The following is a 17,963-nucleotide window of genomic DNA, read 5'->3' on the forward strand; positions in this document are numbered from 1 at the left end:
TCCATTTTTTATTTTTGTTTAAACACATTGTTTCTAGAATCTGTTTCCTGTTGTGATTGAAGATTCACATCCACTGAGAGTCAGCCAGACGCTTGTTTTGTTCAATAGGCATTATGAAGTCGTTCACACAGACCTCACATGACTTTATTACACACACAGGACACCATTGTTCATAAGAATGTGCATTTATTGGCGTTTATTAGCGTGTATTTGTACATGCCAGCATGCACATGTGCTGGTTGATTAATTTGTGGCTGCATTGTGGGGTGTGTTGTGATATACATCAATCAGCCACAACATTAAAACCACCTGCCTAATGTCATGTAGGTCCTCCTCGTGCCACCAAAACAGCTCTGACCCGTCGAGGCATGGACTCCACAAGACCTCTGAAGGTGTCCTGTGGTATCTGGCACCAAGACGTTAGCAGCAGATCCTTTAAGTCCTGTAAGTTGCGAGGTGGGGCCTCCGTGGATTGGACTTGTTGGTCAAGCACATCCCATAGATGCTCAATCGGATTGACATCTGGGGAATTTGGAGGCCAAGTCAACACCTTGAACTCTTTGTCATGTTCCTCAAACCATTCCTGAAATTTTTTTTGCAGTGTGGCAGGGCGTATTATCCTGCTGAAAGAGGCCACTGCCATCAGGGAATACCATTGCCATGAAGGTGTGTACGTGGTCTGCAACAATCTTTAGGTATGTGGTACGTGTCAAAGTAACATGAATACCAGGACTCAAGGTTTCCCAGCAGAACATTACCCAGCGCATCACACTGCCTCCGCCGGCCTGCCTTCATCCCATGGTGCATCCTGCTGCCATCTCATCTCCGGGTAAACGACGCACATGCACCCGGCCGTCCACATGATCTAAAAGAAAAACGTAATTCATCAGACCAGGCCACCTTCTTCCATTGCTCCATGGTCCAGTTCTGACATTCACATGCCCATTGTAGGCACTTTCGGCGGTGGACAGGGCTCAGTCAGCAAGCTGCGATGCAATGTGTGTTCTGACACCTTTCTATCATGGCCAATATTACGTTTTTCAGCAATAGGTGCTACAGTAGCTCTTCTGTGGGATCGGACTAGACGAGCTAGCCTTCGCTCCCCACACGCATCAGTGGGCCTTGGGCGCCCATGACCCTGTCTCCGGTTCACCGGCTGTCCATCCTTGGACCACTTTTGGTAGGTACTAACCACTGCATACCGGGAACACCCCACAAGACCTGCCGTTTTGGAGATGCTCTGACCCAGTCGTCTAGCCATCACAATTTGGCCATAAGTCGCTCAGATCCTTACGCTTGCCCATTTTTCCTGCTTCCAACACATGAAATTCAAGAACTGACTGTTCACCTGCTGCCTAATATATCCCACCCCTTGACAGGTGCCATTGTAATGAGATAATTAATGTTATTCACTTCATCTGTCAGTGGTTTTAATGTTGTGGCTGATCAGTGTATGATGTATACTTCAATGGCGTGCATTGCACAAACACACACAGCTGTCTGAAACCCCAATGCAAAGGAAATGACCTAATCGCTCACACTAAAATAATTTGACTCTCATGCACAAAGCATCTGACAGTTTCTGTTTAAGAAACATTGAGCAGCTGGATTCTTATTAAGCCTGTAATGCTTTTAATTACCATCAAAAATGCTTTCAAAGATGCCAGCATTGCATACGTAATGCTTATGGTTCCTTTTACAGAGTTAAAGAGCTGATAGTGTGAAGCAGATTCAATTTGAGCCCATTGATTTGTGAGAGACAGTATTCAGCGCATTGTGCTCTGGTTGTAATCAAAATTTTCTGGCAAATGTAGTAGGTCATCTGCTGTTTCATGCATACTGAAAATTGGCATTCTCTGCACAGTGTACATACTGCATACTCCAAAATAGTGCAAGTAGCATGCTTGTAAGTTATTTTGAACAAATGGGTGTCCCTTCTCCAGGCAGAATACAAGGTGTTGAAGGTGGAGATGGAGGCTGTGGAGAATCTGGCTGGTCGTTTGACAGATGTGTGTCCAGAGAGAATGCACAGAGTACGGACTGACATACAGAGCAGCATGAACGGCTGGCAAGAGCTCAACAAGAGTGTGGCTGAAAACAGGAGGAGACTTTTGCAGTTTGACCAGCTGCGGCAGTTCTTCAGAAACTACCTGGCAATGATGTGAGTCAACTGTAAAACAATTAAAATAAAACCTTTGTTTATTTCGTGTTGTGTTACAGTTGCTGTTACTCGTTAAAATTGTCCCAAAATCAAAAGAAAGAAATAGAAATTAATTTTTTGTATAAGAAAATTGGTCCTGATTTATTTGTTTTTTTTTTTCATTATGACAATATTTACATGACAATTAAGGACATTTCCCCTCAAATTCTTATTACAGTAATGCAAAGAAATGATATTACACATCTTGGTAGTTTTTGTTGTACTGCCTTTGTATGCAGATTTATTTAAAAAAAACTATTTTATAGCAGTGATTTTTTTTTTTATTAAAAAATAATGGTTATGCAATTTATGTACAGTAATATTACAGTAATGAAAATGAGAAATGAGAATAATGGGGAAACATTTTCAAACCAAAAACTCAAAAGTAAGACATCTCTATGCATTATGGTAATGGGAATTTGGGGCTTAATTGTAATAAAAAATAATGTCACCATGCAAAAACATTGTAATGGTCATAAAATAGTAATTTTCTTTATGCAAAAAAAAAAAAAAAAAAGCCAAGTTTCCATGAGATTCACTAAGAAAGTTTTACAGCTACTTTCAGAAAATCTAGTGTTCAATTATTAAAGTTTGAACTCTGAGTGTGTATGCAGTATATACACCATGGTTGTATTTGTTGTACTGCCTTAAATTAAAGCAGATATAAATTGCAAAAATTATTAAATAGATTATATAAATAATATATGTTTTATATATATATAGAGAGAGAGAGAGAGAGAGAGAGAGAGAGAGAGGAAGTGACCCAATTAAGCCCACCCAATTCTAAGTTTTACATGTTTTCTTATAGAAATGTTAACAGCATTCCACTAAAATGAGTATTAAATCAAAGATTAATCTGTCATCTAAACACTCATGTTATGTTTTGTGATATACTGACAACATTAAGTTACTTTATTTAATTGCAAGTGTGAAAAGTCCAGGGTGGGCTCATGAGGAACATGTGCACCATTTAAGCCCACGTGTGTTCTTCATAAGCCCGCTGTGCTTTTAAAAATGTAAATGCTTTACATTTTACTAAATAAACACCTCAATTTTGATATTGTTTTTAGATTTAGATGTCAAACATCAAAACCAGTTAATGAAATATTAATTATTTTAATCCTGCAAGCTTTAATCACATTGGTCTCTGCTTATTATTATACTTATTGTAATTTCAATGGGTTATTTGCTCAGTGGGCTTATTAGGAACAATAGGGGTCAATGGAAAATAAATCTTAATAATTAAACACATAATATATCATCACACATCATGAATGAAAAATACTGTATTTGACAATGTAGAGCATGTTTGTTACTGGTGTTTAAACAAATAAAATAATTATTCTGCTTTTAAGCTATGAGCAAACAGGCTTTTCAAAGGCACTGTTCCTTATAAGCCCACATGAAAACACAATCTTTTGATTTAATGTGGTTATCAGCCATTTGTATTCATTTTCTTTCTTTTAATACATCTATCTTTGTCCATCACTCAAGCAGTGTCCAGCACCAGCTCCAGATACACATCAAATCTGTCTTTTCAAATGCAAAGTATTACTGTTAAATACAAAGAAAATAAATAATATCAAGTTGCATTTGATTTTTTAATCTCTTAATTTCAAAATTTGTATAATTCCTCGCCGGGTGTGTAAATATATATATATATATATATATATATATATATATATATATATATATATATATATATATATATATATACAACAGTTAATTCCGGTCCTCGAATCTGATTGGATGAGAAATGTTTCATGAATACTAATGTCTCAGCTTGTGTATCCATGCCATTTGAGCTACTGTGTAAGTGTCTCTTTACATTTATTTTTGTGACATTACATATTTTAGCCAGCAGGTGGCGGAAAAAGACTTTTGTGTGAAATATGAGCCAGTTTGGTGACGTGAAGTGAGTCAGCATCAGTCAGTGTTTTCATTCATCAGCACTACGTGATCGCTTGTATTACTACTACACTTCTAAAGCTAGGAAATAGCTTTAAACAGCTTTAAACTAACAATTTTACCATTAAGGCTCATCATAGCTGAGAGACACAATAGACTGATTAATGACACAAACTCAGTGTGCTTACCTCTTACTGGAGTATTCACATTTAAGAGGGCATACTGTTCAAAATGGTGGAGATTGCAGTTTCTATAGTGAACGACTCTTGCGCACTTGCTAACGTGAAATAGGGAGGAATACCCCCACTTGGACAACTATTTTTCTACTGAGAAAATAAGATGCATTTGATCAAAATGACATCATCTTCAGAAAGCTTATTAACACAATACAGCATCATCAACAGGTGATCGCACACGCTCCATCTCTCTCTCTCTCTTTCTCTCTCTCTCTCTCTCTCTCACACACACACACACACACACACACACACACACACTAAAATCCTTGTTTCTCCAATAACTTGTTAGAAACAGCCCAAGCCCTGATACTGGTTCTAAAGTGATATTTTTTAATTACTAACGAAGGCTTGGACGTATCATTTGGTTTGAACCAGCAACGGCAGATTCTGATCCGTCGCGTGAGAAAGTAGTTCCATGCACAAATGCCTCTTTTATGACCGTACTCAGTTTTTCCAGATTTTTTTAAAATGTACTCGTTCATTGAACTGTTGTATATTAGCAATATCACACTCGCAGTTGTGCTATATGGCCCTAAATCAGCACTGCTGTGATTACCTGCGGCCAGGGCCTTAGCAAGGTATTCGGGGCCCCCTGACTGTATATTGGTCAGGGCCCATTTCCTATTAAATAAATAATGTTTAGAATTTGTTGAGGGGCCCCCCTGGACCTGTGTGCCCCTAGAATCGTTACCACCTTTCACCCCACTGGCTATGGCCCTGCCTATGACACTCGGCCTGCGGCCAGATCATAGCAGTGCTGATGTAGGGCCATATTGCACTCTTGCTCGTATGATATTGCTTAAATATATATATAGATTAGAGTATCAGTAGGAAATATCAATTTTAGGTTTATATATGCATATATTACACAGGTCTCTTGAATACTCAATTCTGATTGGTCAATGGCGCCATCTAGCGGTCTGATATCAGCGATTTCTTCTCACATAATTACATAATTTCAATGCAAATTGATGTTTAATATCCATGTATTTATTTAGTTAGTTAGTAGCCGTGTAATAAGTAGAAAAATTTGCAGTCAGCCAGTTGTTATCACAATAAATTCCTTAAGGGTGATACAAGACCCTCCGCTCCGTGTCCGGGTCCTGATCACCCTGTCGGGGTTTATTTTGCGATAAAAACCACTGACTGTACATTATCCCTTACATAATTGTCTAGTCTGCCTATAGCTAGCACTGGCCCTGATATCAGTCATTTTTTTATTAAAAAGTTACAGCAATGTCATTTATGTACCGTAATGTAACATACATTATTACTGCAATGAGAAGCTAATGAAAATAATGGGAATAAAAAAAAAAGGGTGGGGGATACATAATTGTCATGAAAATAATGTCACAATGCAAAAATGTTTTCATAAAACTCACAAGAAAGATTTACAGATAATTCATGTCTGTGTTACTTGGCTCTGTTAACAGTGTATTTTTAAAAGCATCTGGTCAGTGTCAATATTAACCTGTGTGTGTATTGGTCTGAAGCTTGTGTCTTCATTTGCTGCTGTGTATCTTCTCTCAGCTCTTGGACAGAAGACACCCGCTCGTGTATTTTCTCAGAAAGTGCTCTGCGCCAGAGCCGAGAGAATCAGGAACCATTGGTTGAGGTTCTGGATCGGCAGATAGAACAGAAGTTTGAGGAGTTTGATCAACTCACTGTCACTGGAAAGAAGCTCTTTGATGACAAACACCACCTGAACAAAATGGTATGAGATGTTGGGAGAAATAAGTAAAGCTTGATCAACCTTTTCCATGGCTTTTGAAGTGATCAGAAGGCTTTGGACAAACACGTCTCTTTGTCTCCAACAGATCCAAGAGAGGATGGAAGAGCTCAGAAGCATGCTGGGATGGATCCTGGTCCATTGGAGGGCTCAGAAGGATCAGCTGTTGACCAGACAGAGAGCTGAAGAAGCCCACACAGATGCCATTTATTCAGAAGCTTCAGTATGTACAGTGCAGCCACAGGTAGAACTTAAATCATTGGCTTGTGTTAAATGTTGTGTCCTCATAGCACATGCTAATTCTGCTGTTTTTTAGCTGGAAACCTCGCCAGAAGACTCTCGGAAGAAATTAGAGAGCTTAAGTGCACTTCCTGCTGACCTGGAGGATACTTTACAGCACAGCGATGGATATGAGGTGATGATGAGCGTCAGTCCAAGAGGAAGTGATGTCAGCAGTAACATAGAGAGGCCTGATTCACCCTACCTGATGCTGAAGGAACCCAGTTCTCCGACTCTAGGGGGTACTGTTAACCTCATCCTCAGCTTCGGTAACTCTGGAGACACACAAGTCCAGGTACAGGAGCCTGGCAGGAAGGGTGGCATACCGGTGCCAGAGCCTGTGCACAGGGTGAGATTGATTTGAAGAGCACAAACATCCATGTCCACACAGTCAAACCAGCCCAGTCTCTTAAATAAGCTGTTGAAGGAATGGTTCACCCAAAAATGAACATTGTGTCATAATTTACTAAAGTCCATCGGACTATACAGTATATATCCAAAGTCTTCTGAAGTCATACAAGAGCTTAGTGTGAGGAACAGTGTGAGGAAGTTATTTTTTTTACTGATAGTTTCCCTCTGCCAAAGCTCTGAAATCTCATTGACGTCCACGTTTAGATAAAAAAATGGTGTGCTGATGCGGCATGCCAGGTTTGACATTTATGCATAAAATTTAAAAATCGCAAAAACAATTTGCGAATAAAAGAGCGTTTCCATCCCATGTGTTCAAGAGAACAAAACTGTCACTTTTGGGGGAAACTGGCACATATTGGGTCTGTTCCAAAACTGAGTGAGCTGCCTTGCTGTCTCCTGCCTACCTAGGTAGCTGTCTTCTACGTCAGCATCCTACCTGAAATGTAGCCTCGTAAGAGAGCGGTTTGGAACGCTCTACATAGGCGGTCATTACAATAGCGCTCCTCCCGCGCAGCACACGGCAGACTCGACTCGCAGCTGATTTCAATTCAAGTGATGCGAGAGGAACGATGCAATCCTTGAATTAGCATTTATATGCACAGCACACACACATATTTTGGGTTAAATAGTCTGTTTTCTAGCATATTAAACTATTTTTTAATCAGTGCTTTTCAGTATTTAATGTATTATAAGTATATTTATAAAGGAAATTTCTCTCGCTTTGTCTGCCGTCTTGGATTTATTTTTCCACCCAGCTCATTATGGTGCATTCTGGGATCGCCTACCCGGGGGGGATACATACGATGCTGCCTTAGAATTTGGCCAAAATGAGATATCTTAAGAGGCAGCATAATTAGGATAATTAAGACCTACCTTTTGGAACAGTCTTCACGCCGGGAGCGTGATTATGATGTCTTAAAGTGTTGCCTCTAGAGGAAGCTCACTAGGTTTTGGAACAGACCCACCGTTTTACGTAACTCCATGTTTTTTTGCGCTATGTGTCTAAAACTTTGATGTAGCCTAATATTTCAATGTTTGTCTGCTACAAATTAAAGTCATTTAGAAATCTACTTGTGCCCCAAAAAATTTTTTAAGCTCGACAGACATGGTCACTTTGAACTGTTCGCTGAAAAAATGCTGAAAAAATGAAAACATTTGTAAAAAAAAAAAAATACTCCTTTAGCATTCCATGTAAGAAAGAAAACTATGGATTTCTATGTCAATTGTGGTGGTGGTTGAGGAGAGTCCCCTGGGGTGTAGTGTCAGAAAAGCACTTTATTGACCTATTTCATATGACGTCACTGTATGACCGCACCGCCATGTTTGTGACCAATATTCCATATACCTTCATTGTGCTGCGCTGAGAGATGCGACATAAACCTTCTTCAGGAGTTAAAAGAAGCTCTTACATTCATACAGATGGGATCATCACGGATGTTTTTTAATACTGTGAGTAAATCAGACCAGAAAACAACACAAAAACATTTGTAACTTCTGAATGAGAGATGTTTACGGTGAGGTACCGGTGGGCGTGTGTGTACTCGCCCGGTCACACATCAGGCTCGCCGACGTATGGAGATCAATCATGGATAAAATATGTTTAAATGTCCGTGAAAGTTCAATTTGCCAATATTTGTGCTGTTTTCAGACTTGTGTGAACTTTTCCTGGAACTTGGCATGGATCAAAAGCCATTTTTGATGTTTTTTTGGGGGTGTTTTTCCATTCACCGCCATTGTTTTCTCTCGCTGATGTTCACAAATATGGCGGCTGCTGGGAAAAGTGGCGTCACTGAAACAGGCCATTAAGTGCAACATTCATTCATTCATTCATTCATTCATTTAAAGAAAGTCTTAAGGGTTTGTAACGACATTAGGTTGAATAAATAATGGCAGATTTGTCATTTTTGGGTGAACTATCCCTCTAACATTTCTTTTTTTTACCTGCTTGTCACAGTTACGAAAGCACCTACATCAAAACCCTGTATTTCTTAGCCCACTCTATTTTCAGCCATTTTCACCTGATTCCTTATAGTTTCCTTTTTCTTCTTTGACTACATCCTTCTGTTTTATCTTCTCTCACCTTCTCCTTCAGCTCGCTGAGTCTCACTCTTCTGCCTGTAAAAGCTATTGGAAACGCTGCCAGGGGCTTTTTGGTAGTTTAAAGCGAAAGAAAAAGATTTATCGACACAGTGCAGAAGAGGTAAATAAAGTTGCAGTTACTGGTCCTGCATGAATGAACAGAAACTTGTTAGTGGTGCATGTAGATTGCAGTGTGATGGACTGATTAACACATTATCATAAGGATAAGAACCATAATTCAACATCTAGCCTATGTTTATCTCTCATCCCATCATTATCATAAACTGATTATGAGTATTATGCAGGACAACACATATTGTCATATGTGCATTATATTTCAATATTAATGACTTGATAGAGAAACATGGGCTATGTACTAACATACTGCTTCCGCATATTGCACAGAACATACTACGTACTATTCTAAAACGTGTGAAATAGTATGCAGTGTGCAATAAAAACACTTCAAACAGCAGTGTGCAACACTGTTGTCACGTGACCTCATTTCAGTGCATGGTTAATCCAGCGAGTGGCATCCAGTATGCATCCCATAAATAAATATGGTTATTTTGCATTTTTATATCTGTTTTGTGTAAAAATAACTTTTGGCTGTCCAATGAAATAATCAGTTTAGAAAATTGTGATATACTGTAAATACTGCAAATAATGCAAGTAGTGTGATTCCAAACATACACATGGGCTTGTTCACTCATTTGTTCAGTAGTTGGAAACACTACAATGCCAGAAAGTTCACTTTTTGGATGAGGGGTCACTGCGGTTTAGGAAAGATTGCAAACAGGTAAGAGCAGGTAATGTAAAGATTACTGAGGAAATAACCACTTACATTTGATCTCATTCTGAGCTGCCAGTATGGGAAACATTTGAAACGGGGAGGTGAAACTTTTCCAAGACTCATATAAAGCCTCATTTCAAACATTCAAATTGTTTACAAAACTATCTTTGGGGAAATTTTGAAAGTAATTGCAACACAAATAAAAAGGATGTGTTTCTTGGAACGGTTACAGGAGGTTTAAAAGCATAGTAGCCTTAAATGAATTTGCAGTATACTCTCGTCTTTTATTATCCCATAAGGGTCTGTGAAGTGTAAACTTTAGACAGTAGTAGAAATTATTTTGGAAATTCAGCCATTGCTGTAGGTTCGCAGCTCTCATGTAATCCGGGAGTATAATTTTATGGACGTGCTCCATTTTGGAAAACCTCAAGGGAGCTTTGAATGACAGATCCTTTTTTTTATTTTTTTGCCCTCACAGACAGGTCAAATAATGGGACACATTTTTTTTTTTTTTGTCCAGATCTATTAAATCAATGGTTCTAAAACCAGGGGGTGGGGGCCCACTAGGGGTCCTCAGCATACTTCCAATGGGGCCTCAAAATGACTTAAAATTAATTTAAAATAAGAAATATTGAAATAATTCAACTTAATTAAAATGCTAAAAAATACTTTAAGATGTATGCCTACAAATTATAAACAGACTCTTTCTGAAACTTCTAGAATCAAAAATTATCCATGATTAATTATTTTAATCAGGCACATCTAGTTTTGGGCGAGGGGGCCTTCAAACATGGTCTTGGACAGTGGGGGGCCTTGGAGTCAATAAGGTTGAGAACCACTGTATTAAATTATTCAACAACAAAAAAAAAAATCATAAAAAATGCAATTCACACAGAACAATTACTTGAATCTAGAGTCTTCAATTACTAGAGTCTTCAAGAAAAAAAATGTCATGTGGAGTAATTGTCTGGAGAAAGTATAACAGTCTGAAAAAGATGAAATTTTTGCAAATAGATATGTTGGCATGAGTGACGTAGAATAATGTTTTATTAATATTTCTTTAAAAAATAAAAAATAAAAATTATTAATATTTTAAAAATATTAATTTTTCCACCAAATCAAAGTCATGTGGTGTAACCAATATGTAGATGTCCCTTATGACACTCAAGATTGTGTGTGAAGTTTAAAGAAAATCATTATTTTGTGAAATCATTAAATATCAATATTTCTTTTTTTTAATTTTTTTAAAAAGGCACATTTTGTTCAGGACAAATTGTGTAACCCTGAGAAAACTTCTTGATATTCTTGACTCAATGATATTTTGAAAATTATTGATTAAGTTGCATACACTCTCATTAATTCAAGGTGCAAGAAGAGTATTTTAATGCCTTGTGCTTCATTACACCTCTTGACATTTTTACTGTCATTAAATCATTTTTTGGTAGAAAATGCTATAAATGCTTTTTAAAAATTTGTAAAACCAACATGGACCCAAAGATTACATTTCTACGAACTTGACACATGTTTTAAAGTAGATTTTTTAAAAGATTTCTTATTTTTATCACCTCAGACATCCTTATTTGTTAATCACCCAAACTTCTAAGAGTATTGCAAAGCTGCTTCTTACAAACGAGACCACAGAGATACACTATATTGCCAAAAGTATTCGCTCATCTGCCTTTAGACGCATATGAACTTAAGTGACATCCCATTCTTAATCCATAGGGTTTAATATGACGTCGGCCCACCCTTTGCAGCTATAACAGCTTCAACTCTTCTGGGAAGGCTTTCCACAAGGTTTAGGAGTGTGTTTATGGGAATTTTTGACCATTCTTCCAGAAGCGCATTTGCGAGGTCAGACACTGATGTTGGACGAGAAGGCTTAGCTCGCAGTCTTCGCTCTAATTCATCCCAAAGGTGCTCTATCAGGTTGAGGTCAGGACTCTGTGCAGGCCAGTCAAGTTCTTCCACACCAAACTCGCTCATCCATGTCTTTATGGACCTTGCTTTGTGCACTGGTGCGCAGTCATGTTGGAGCAGGAAGGGGCCATCCCCAAACTGTTCCCACAAAGTTGGGAGCATGGAATTGTCCAAAATCTCTTGGTATGCTGAAGCATTCAGAGTTCCTTCACTGGAACTAAGGGGCCAAGCCCAGCTCCTGAAAATCAACCCCACACCATAATCCCCCCTCCACCAAACTTCACAGTTGGCACAATGCAGTCAGACAAGTACCGTTCTCCTGGCAACCGCCAAACCCAGACTCGTCCATCAGATTGCCAGATGGAGAAGCGTGATTCGTCACTCCAGAGAACGCGTTTCCACTGCTCTAGAGTCCAGTGGCGGCGTGCTTTACACCACTGCATCCGACGCTTTGCATTGCACTTGGTGATGTATGGCTTGGATGCAGCTGCTCGGCCATGGAAACCCATTCCATGAAGCTCTCTACGCACTGTTCTTGAGCTAATCTGAAGGCCACATGAACTTTGGAGGTCTGTAGTGATTGACTCTGCAGAAAGTTGCCGACCTCTGCGCACTATGCGCCTCAGCATCCGCTGACCCCGCTCTGTCATTTTACGTGGCCTACCACTTCGTGGCTGAGTTGCTGTCATTCCCAATTGCTTCCACTTTGTTATAATACCACTGACAGTTGACTGTGGAATATTTAGTAGCGAGGAAATTTCACGACTGGAATTGTTGCACAGGTGGCATCCTATCACAGTTGGAATTCACTGAGCTCCTGAGAGCGGCCCATTCTTTCACAAATGTTTGTAGAAGCAGTCTGCATGCCTAGGTGCTTCATTTTATACACCTGTGACCATGGAAGTGATTGGAACACCTGAATTCAATTATTTGGGTGGGCGAATACTTTTGGCAATATAGTGTAGAAGCGTTGAACCACAAACTAAGTTAGAATTGATCATTTAAACATAATAGCATAGAGTTTTTCACAGTTTTTATATGATGTCTGTAAACAAAGGGTTCCTAAACACTAGAGAAAATGCATTCGTTGGATAGGAATTTTCATAGGTGGGTTTTGAGAGTGTGGAAATAGTGTGGAGGACAATAGTGTTTGATAACGAGCAGCAATACAGCGAACTAGATTTCGTAAGTTCAGCTTGACCATCAGCATCTCTCCAATTCTCATTGGTCAATATATTACAATTTTCTTAACTTTTGCTCTCGTGATGTAGTGCCACTTTCATAAACCTTAGCATTTTTCCTCTACGACACACCATTGCAATTACATGCCCATTGGATCGGAAAATTGTGTGTAGGTGCCCAAAGGCCAGAAACATACTCTGTGAAAGTATGTGGATGAAAACACATTGCATTAAACCGAATGCGTTATTACTCCGGTTGCTAGCAATAAACACGTCAATATATTAAATAACTTTAAATGACTTGCTCAGCAAGATTCTTGTTAAACTGTTGCTCCACCATGAGACAAATGACTGTTAAAGAAGACTATGGTCTAAATAGTGTCTGCATCCACTAACCTGCATAGAATATGTTATGACGCCTGGGGCCAGCTTTTATTAGATCTAAACGTGCTTTAAATGGGTTGTTTTAATAAGATATGCATGAAAGGAGAAAGAAAACAAAAAGGAACCAGTCAGGATATGTAAGTGATTGAATGGAGGCAATAGAGCTGTTCAGTCTCATGTAAGTTCGCTTTAGAACTGATATAAACTCACTCATGTCAGTAGTGCGGTGTTGAGATGTGACCTCACCCTTCGTTTCCCATGGATGGTGAGTTTTGAAATGGCTCCCAGCAGGAGTAAGGGGTGCTGGAGGAGTTTGTTTTGAACTTTCTCCAAGGCCTCCTGAGTGCACCATGTGATTTATGGACTGGGGCTGCCAAGGCAACACAAGATTAGTTATGGGGTTGAAGGTCAATCCATTACTGCTGTGTATGATGACATATTTAAGAGCATATGATTCTTATTAAGCCCTGAGAACAAAAGCAAGTGTGATTGTCTAGTCTTTGTACAGTTTTCCATGAGTTTTTCATGATGTTCTTCTCACATAAATTCAATGTATTATTTTTTTATTATTATTATTAATTGTGTTTGCTAAGGCAAACATCACTTTATAATTGCTCATGCTTAGGGTTAGGGATTTGAACTAAGTATAAAATATAAGTGTGTAACTCGTCATGCGCCATTTGTGCTGTGGACATCAATGCAACTTCACATTGTGAGGTTTGTTGAGAAGAGGTGTGCTTTTACTTTAAAAATATATATTCAGTTTCCCAGAAAAGTTCCATTGACTTACACAAACCATATAGCAAAGCCCTGGCAACCACCCATTACACCCCAGCAATTGCTTAGCAACACACTAAACAAACTCTTAACACATTAGAAATGAGATAGCAATGTCCTGGTATCATGTAGGTGAGTTTTGCATTAGCAAGCAAATCTAGCATATTTCTAAACATTTTTAGCAAAAACAAAGTTATTTTTTACTATTGCACAAATGTGGATTCCAGCTTCTTTACATAAGCAGTGAAGGAATAATATTTCAGCATTTTGTGATTGATTGTTTGAAAATATCTATAGCAACCAAAGTAAAGAAAGAATTGCACAAGCATACTTAAGCAAAACATTTCACAAAAAAATATGTTTGTTAGGTTTTAAGTGGTGATTTAATAGATACACTGTTTAAAATGAAGAAAGTATTGTGACATTTTGTGGTTGTCAAACATTAGGGAAACGTGTCCATAGTTAATGCGATAAACTCCCGCTGTGGTAACTCTGCTAGAACACCTGTGTGAACTTCATACAACATCCACTAAAAATCAACATGGGACCTGTTTGATTAAAGTGTTAAAAACTGTAAAAAAACAAAAAAAAATTGGATGCAGGTACTTCTTGGTTTGAGATTTTTTTAGCTAATGCAATGACATTCATACTTTTGTGTGTGTGGTTTAACTGTCCAAAAACTTTTTGCTTAAATATTTTTATATAAAAACTGGTGTGCTTTATATTTGTAAAAAAATTACATGTATTTGCATGCTTCATAACAGCTTTATGGATGGGCTCCTTAAAAGGAAGACAAAATAATTGAAATATCTCAAACTATCTTCTGCTTTTGTTTTAGGTAAGTACTTACTTGCATGTTACGGAAAACAACACCGCAATAGCCCCAGTCTATGAGAGTATGACGCTGCCCAGAAGTAAAACCCAGTGGCCCTCCTCCTCCTCCTCTCCCAGGACCTCCCCATACACTTTTTCCTCCCCCTGTAACTCCCCAAACTCCTCGTCCTGCAATGAAGAAGCCCTCAAGCAGGCCAACAATTCCCTTCACCTGCTTCCAAAGAGTGGCAACATCTCAATCTTCAGCAGCATGAAGAGGAAGAAAAAGAAAAAGAAAGATGACCGTAGGCACACCATTCAGAAGATCATGGGAGAAGAGCCATCAGAGGAGGCCAAATTGTCACCTGTATATGAACCAGTGACATACAATACACACACTTGGCCTCTGAAGAAAAGGAAGAAGGGAAAAAATGCAAGGAAACCAAAGAGTGATGGGATCCAGGTCTTGGACTACATGAAGAACCCTTTGGTGCAAGACATAGAAGCAGAATGTTCTCAAGAGGTTGGAGCTCCAGCAGAACACCTCAAAATTACCACCCAAGAAAATGTGAAGAACCACTGCAGGTTCCTCTCCTTGGGGTCGGTCTTAAGCTTCGAACTGCCCAAGGAAATGAGCCTCATTCCTAGCATTCAAGATGTCATTACAATTGGACCTGCCAAGCCAAAGACAGATCCTCATCACCAGGACTCTCATGCCGAGCGTCCAACAGCTCTGTGCACCTTCAAATTAGCCCGTTCACCCCCAATGCAAAAAGACGAGGCCAAGCACACATCTCCAGGTGAAATCACCCTTAGGATTGACTGTAAAGATGCTAAAAACATCAGCGTTGAAACTCTCTCATTTACTGAAGAAAAATTTCCTCCTCCACCTTCTCCAGTCATTGAAGACATCTCCTTAACTTCTCCAGTCATTGAAGACATCACCTTTGACAGGAACCACACCTCTTTATCCAGTGATCTGATTGATGTCCAGATGAAACATATCTCTGGGATCAGTAGACTTCCCAAAGAAGAAGAGAGTAATTTGGAAACAATGCCAACTCAACTTGACCACAAAGAGGACCACAATGTAAGTCCTCCAGAACATACAGGCCAAGGCATAGCCAACCACAGTCACAGCTCAGCTACAGCAGAGATTCATGTCCTATGTCCCAGTGTCCATACTTTGATTCACAATCTTAATGGACACGTTTTCCACAAGCCAGCCAAGACCTCAAGCTCTCAACCATTGAGAGACAGTCCCAACCCACCTCAGAACCATGCATCTAACATAGTTCTGAACTTTAGAGCCAATGGAAGGGATGACTCTGTAGACTCTGGGCACTCGAGCTCTGGAAGCTTCAAGCTATGTGCCGAGGGTCCATTCCTGGAAACCTCAGAGTGTCCAATGTCCAAGAGGACAATGGTGAAGGTGCCATCACTTGAGGCCGAAGTCTCCAACAAGAATTTAGAGTGCTCCATGCAAAAGAACCTTGCGTTAGCCATTGATGATACTGTCCACCCTGACCACCAACAGTTTGAGCAAGAAGAGGAGGAGCTGGAGGATATCTGGAACCACACCAACAGCTACCGACAGAGTGTATGTTCAGACATAATGTATAACGGCTATCAGACTTTGCCAGCAAGCTCCTCTCCAGACCAGGATAGGGAATCCTTGCCCAAGGAACAAGCTGTGCTCTTCAGGAAGTTGATTACTGCCTCTGCACCTGATCTTCTGCTGGCAGAGTTCAGATTGCCATCATCTATCCAGAATTTTGTAGGTTGTGGGAAGCAGCAGGATGCAAGGGAAGAAGCTTATGTTCTGGGCAATGGGGATAGAAGGTCTTGGGCTGCATTAACTCAACAAGAACAGGTTTACAAACAGGTGTCTGTTAATGAAACAGCTTCAGATCCTGTTAAACTGCCAGAAATAGAGGACCAGAAAAAGTATGTCTACCATTATAGAGAGGAGGAGGAAGATGAGGAGAAGGAAACAGGGTATCTGGAGGTGAGGTCCACAAGTTGGCAGCTAAACACCTGTCAGACCCAGTGAGCTATTTAAGATGTCAACATGAATACATATTTTGTTACCACAGTTAATCAACTAGTTTATATGATACTATAGGATTTCATTTGAAAAGCTTTGCCTTAAAGATGAGTTGTGGGCTGCACAGTCCATATCATTATAATAATTGTAGTTACTGTATGAATGGTAAACATATCATTTGTCTTTGCCAGAGTTAACTAATGCATTGTTTTTTGTTTTTTGTCCTTTCAGGACCCGTCTATGAGCCTCCTGTCAGTTCATATGGGTTTGGAGACGGATGACTCTGATATCCAGGTACACAGAAGTGTGATTGGAGAGAATGTTAAAATTGATCAGTCTGACTTTAAAGAGTGTAAATGAGTTTTCCTTAGAAGTTTACTCAATTGACACGTTCATATTTACTCAGTCTGAAAATTAATGATTGTTTTGTGAAATTTGGCCTTTCCAGAGTGTGAGGCAAGACCTGCCATCTATGGAAGGTACACTGGAGAGGAAACATAAACTACAGCTTGGGGGAAAGAAAGTGAATATCACAATTACAGATATTTTCTCAAAAACAAAATTTTAAGGACTATGTGACCCTGTGCTTCACAGCATGCTCGTGTCTTTAGGTTCCTATAGTTGATTTTTAATCCATCCATATGTGACCAATAACATTGTTTGCTCTTTCAGGCCCTGTGCAGAACATGGAACTCTTACCATGCCGTCTTGTACAAACAAACAATGTGTTTCTATGAAGACCGGAAAGATACACTAAGGGTGAGTTTGAATACTTCAGGATCTGGGTTTCCAACTGAGTGGAAACATTTGTATCCCTCTATTGCAAACAGACGTCATTCGTTATTCCAAGGTTGAATTGTTATTTAATTGTGACCAAACTGCATTTTAATAGCAGCTGTAAAGCATGTTAGTTACCCAGAATGACTCTAAGCTTATATCTCATAGAGCTGTGCGACCAGCCTGCCTTTGAATCTAATCGGAGCAGTATGTGAGCCATCACCAGAGTACACTAAAAAACCCAACTGCTTCTGCTTGAGGTAAATTACTAGCACAACTGCATGTTTGTCTTTGTTGAAGACAGAAGTAGTTGTTTAAATTGTTTTCACCTGCAGTGCTGCTGTTTTCTGCTGCCAGGCTTTCGCAGCAGAAGCTACATGTTTTTTTGTAGTACAAGTGTATACAGCTTTAGTTGAAAGATTTATTCAT

The 17,963-nt window shown here is 39.3% G+C and overlaps 2 protein-coding genes across 5 annotated transcripts in view; both read left to right on the plus strand.

Annotated features, from left to right (window-relative positions):
• LOC127414353 (spectrin alpha chain-like) overlaps window positions 1-17,963 on the plus strand; it is an 87,289-nt gene that overhangs the window by 62,496 nt on the left and 6,830 nt on the right. Inside the window, exons 20-29 of one of the 4 annotated variants that reach the window (XM_051652318.1) lie at window positions 1,944-2,161; window positions 5,875-6,058; window positions 6,162-6,317; window positions 6,390-6,701; window positions 8,856-8,963; window positions 14,736-16,718; window positions 16,989-17,051; window positions 17,206-17,280; window positions 17,430-17,516; window positions 17,703-17,794. In XM_051652318.1, coding sequence (XP_051508278.1) covers window positions 1,944-2,161; window positions 5,875-6,058; window positions 6,162-6,317; window positions 6,390-6,701; window positions 8,856-8,963; window positions 14,736-16,718; window positions 16,989-17,051; window positions 17,206-17,280; window positions 17,430-17,516; window positions 17,703-17,794 — 3,278 coding nt within the window. The remainder of the gene's footprint in view (window positions 1-1,943; window positions 2,162-5,874; window positions 6,059-6,161; window positions 6,318-6,389; window positions 6,702-8,855; window positions 8,964-14,735; window positions 16,719-16,988; window positions 17,052-17,205; window positions 17,281-17,429; window positions 17,517-17,702; window positions 17,795-17,963) is intronic. The other 3 variants (XM_051652320.1, XM_051652319.1, XM_051652321.1) reach the window with 3 other exon arrangements.
• The window catches only part of LOC127414395 (keratinocyte proline-rich protein-like), a 401,795-nt gene continuing 394,945 nt past the window's right edge, over window positions 11,114-17,963 (plus strand). The window contains exon 1 of the mRNA XM_051652401.1: window positions 11,114-11,432. The gene's annotated coding sequence lies outside the window, so the exon portion shown is untranslated. The remainder of the gene's footprint in view (window positions 11,433-17,963) is intronic.

The sequence above is a fragment of the Myxocyprinus asiaticus genome, chromosome 23, assembly GCF_019703515.2.
Source record: "Myxocyprinus asiaticus isolate MX2 ecotype Aquarium Trade chromosome 23, UBuf_Myxa_2, whole genome shotgun sequence".
Lineage (NCBI taxonomy): Eukaryota > Metazoa > Chordata > Actinopteri > Cypriniformes > Catostomidae > Myxocyprinus > Myxocyprinus asiaticus.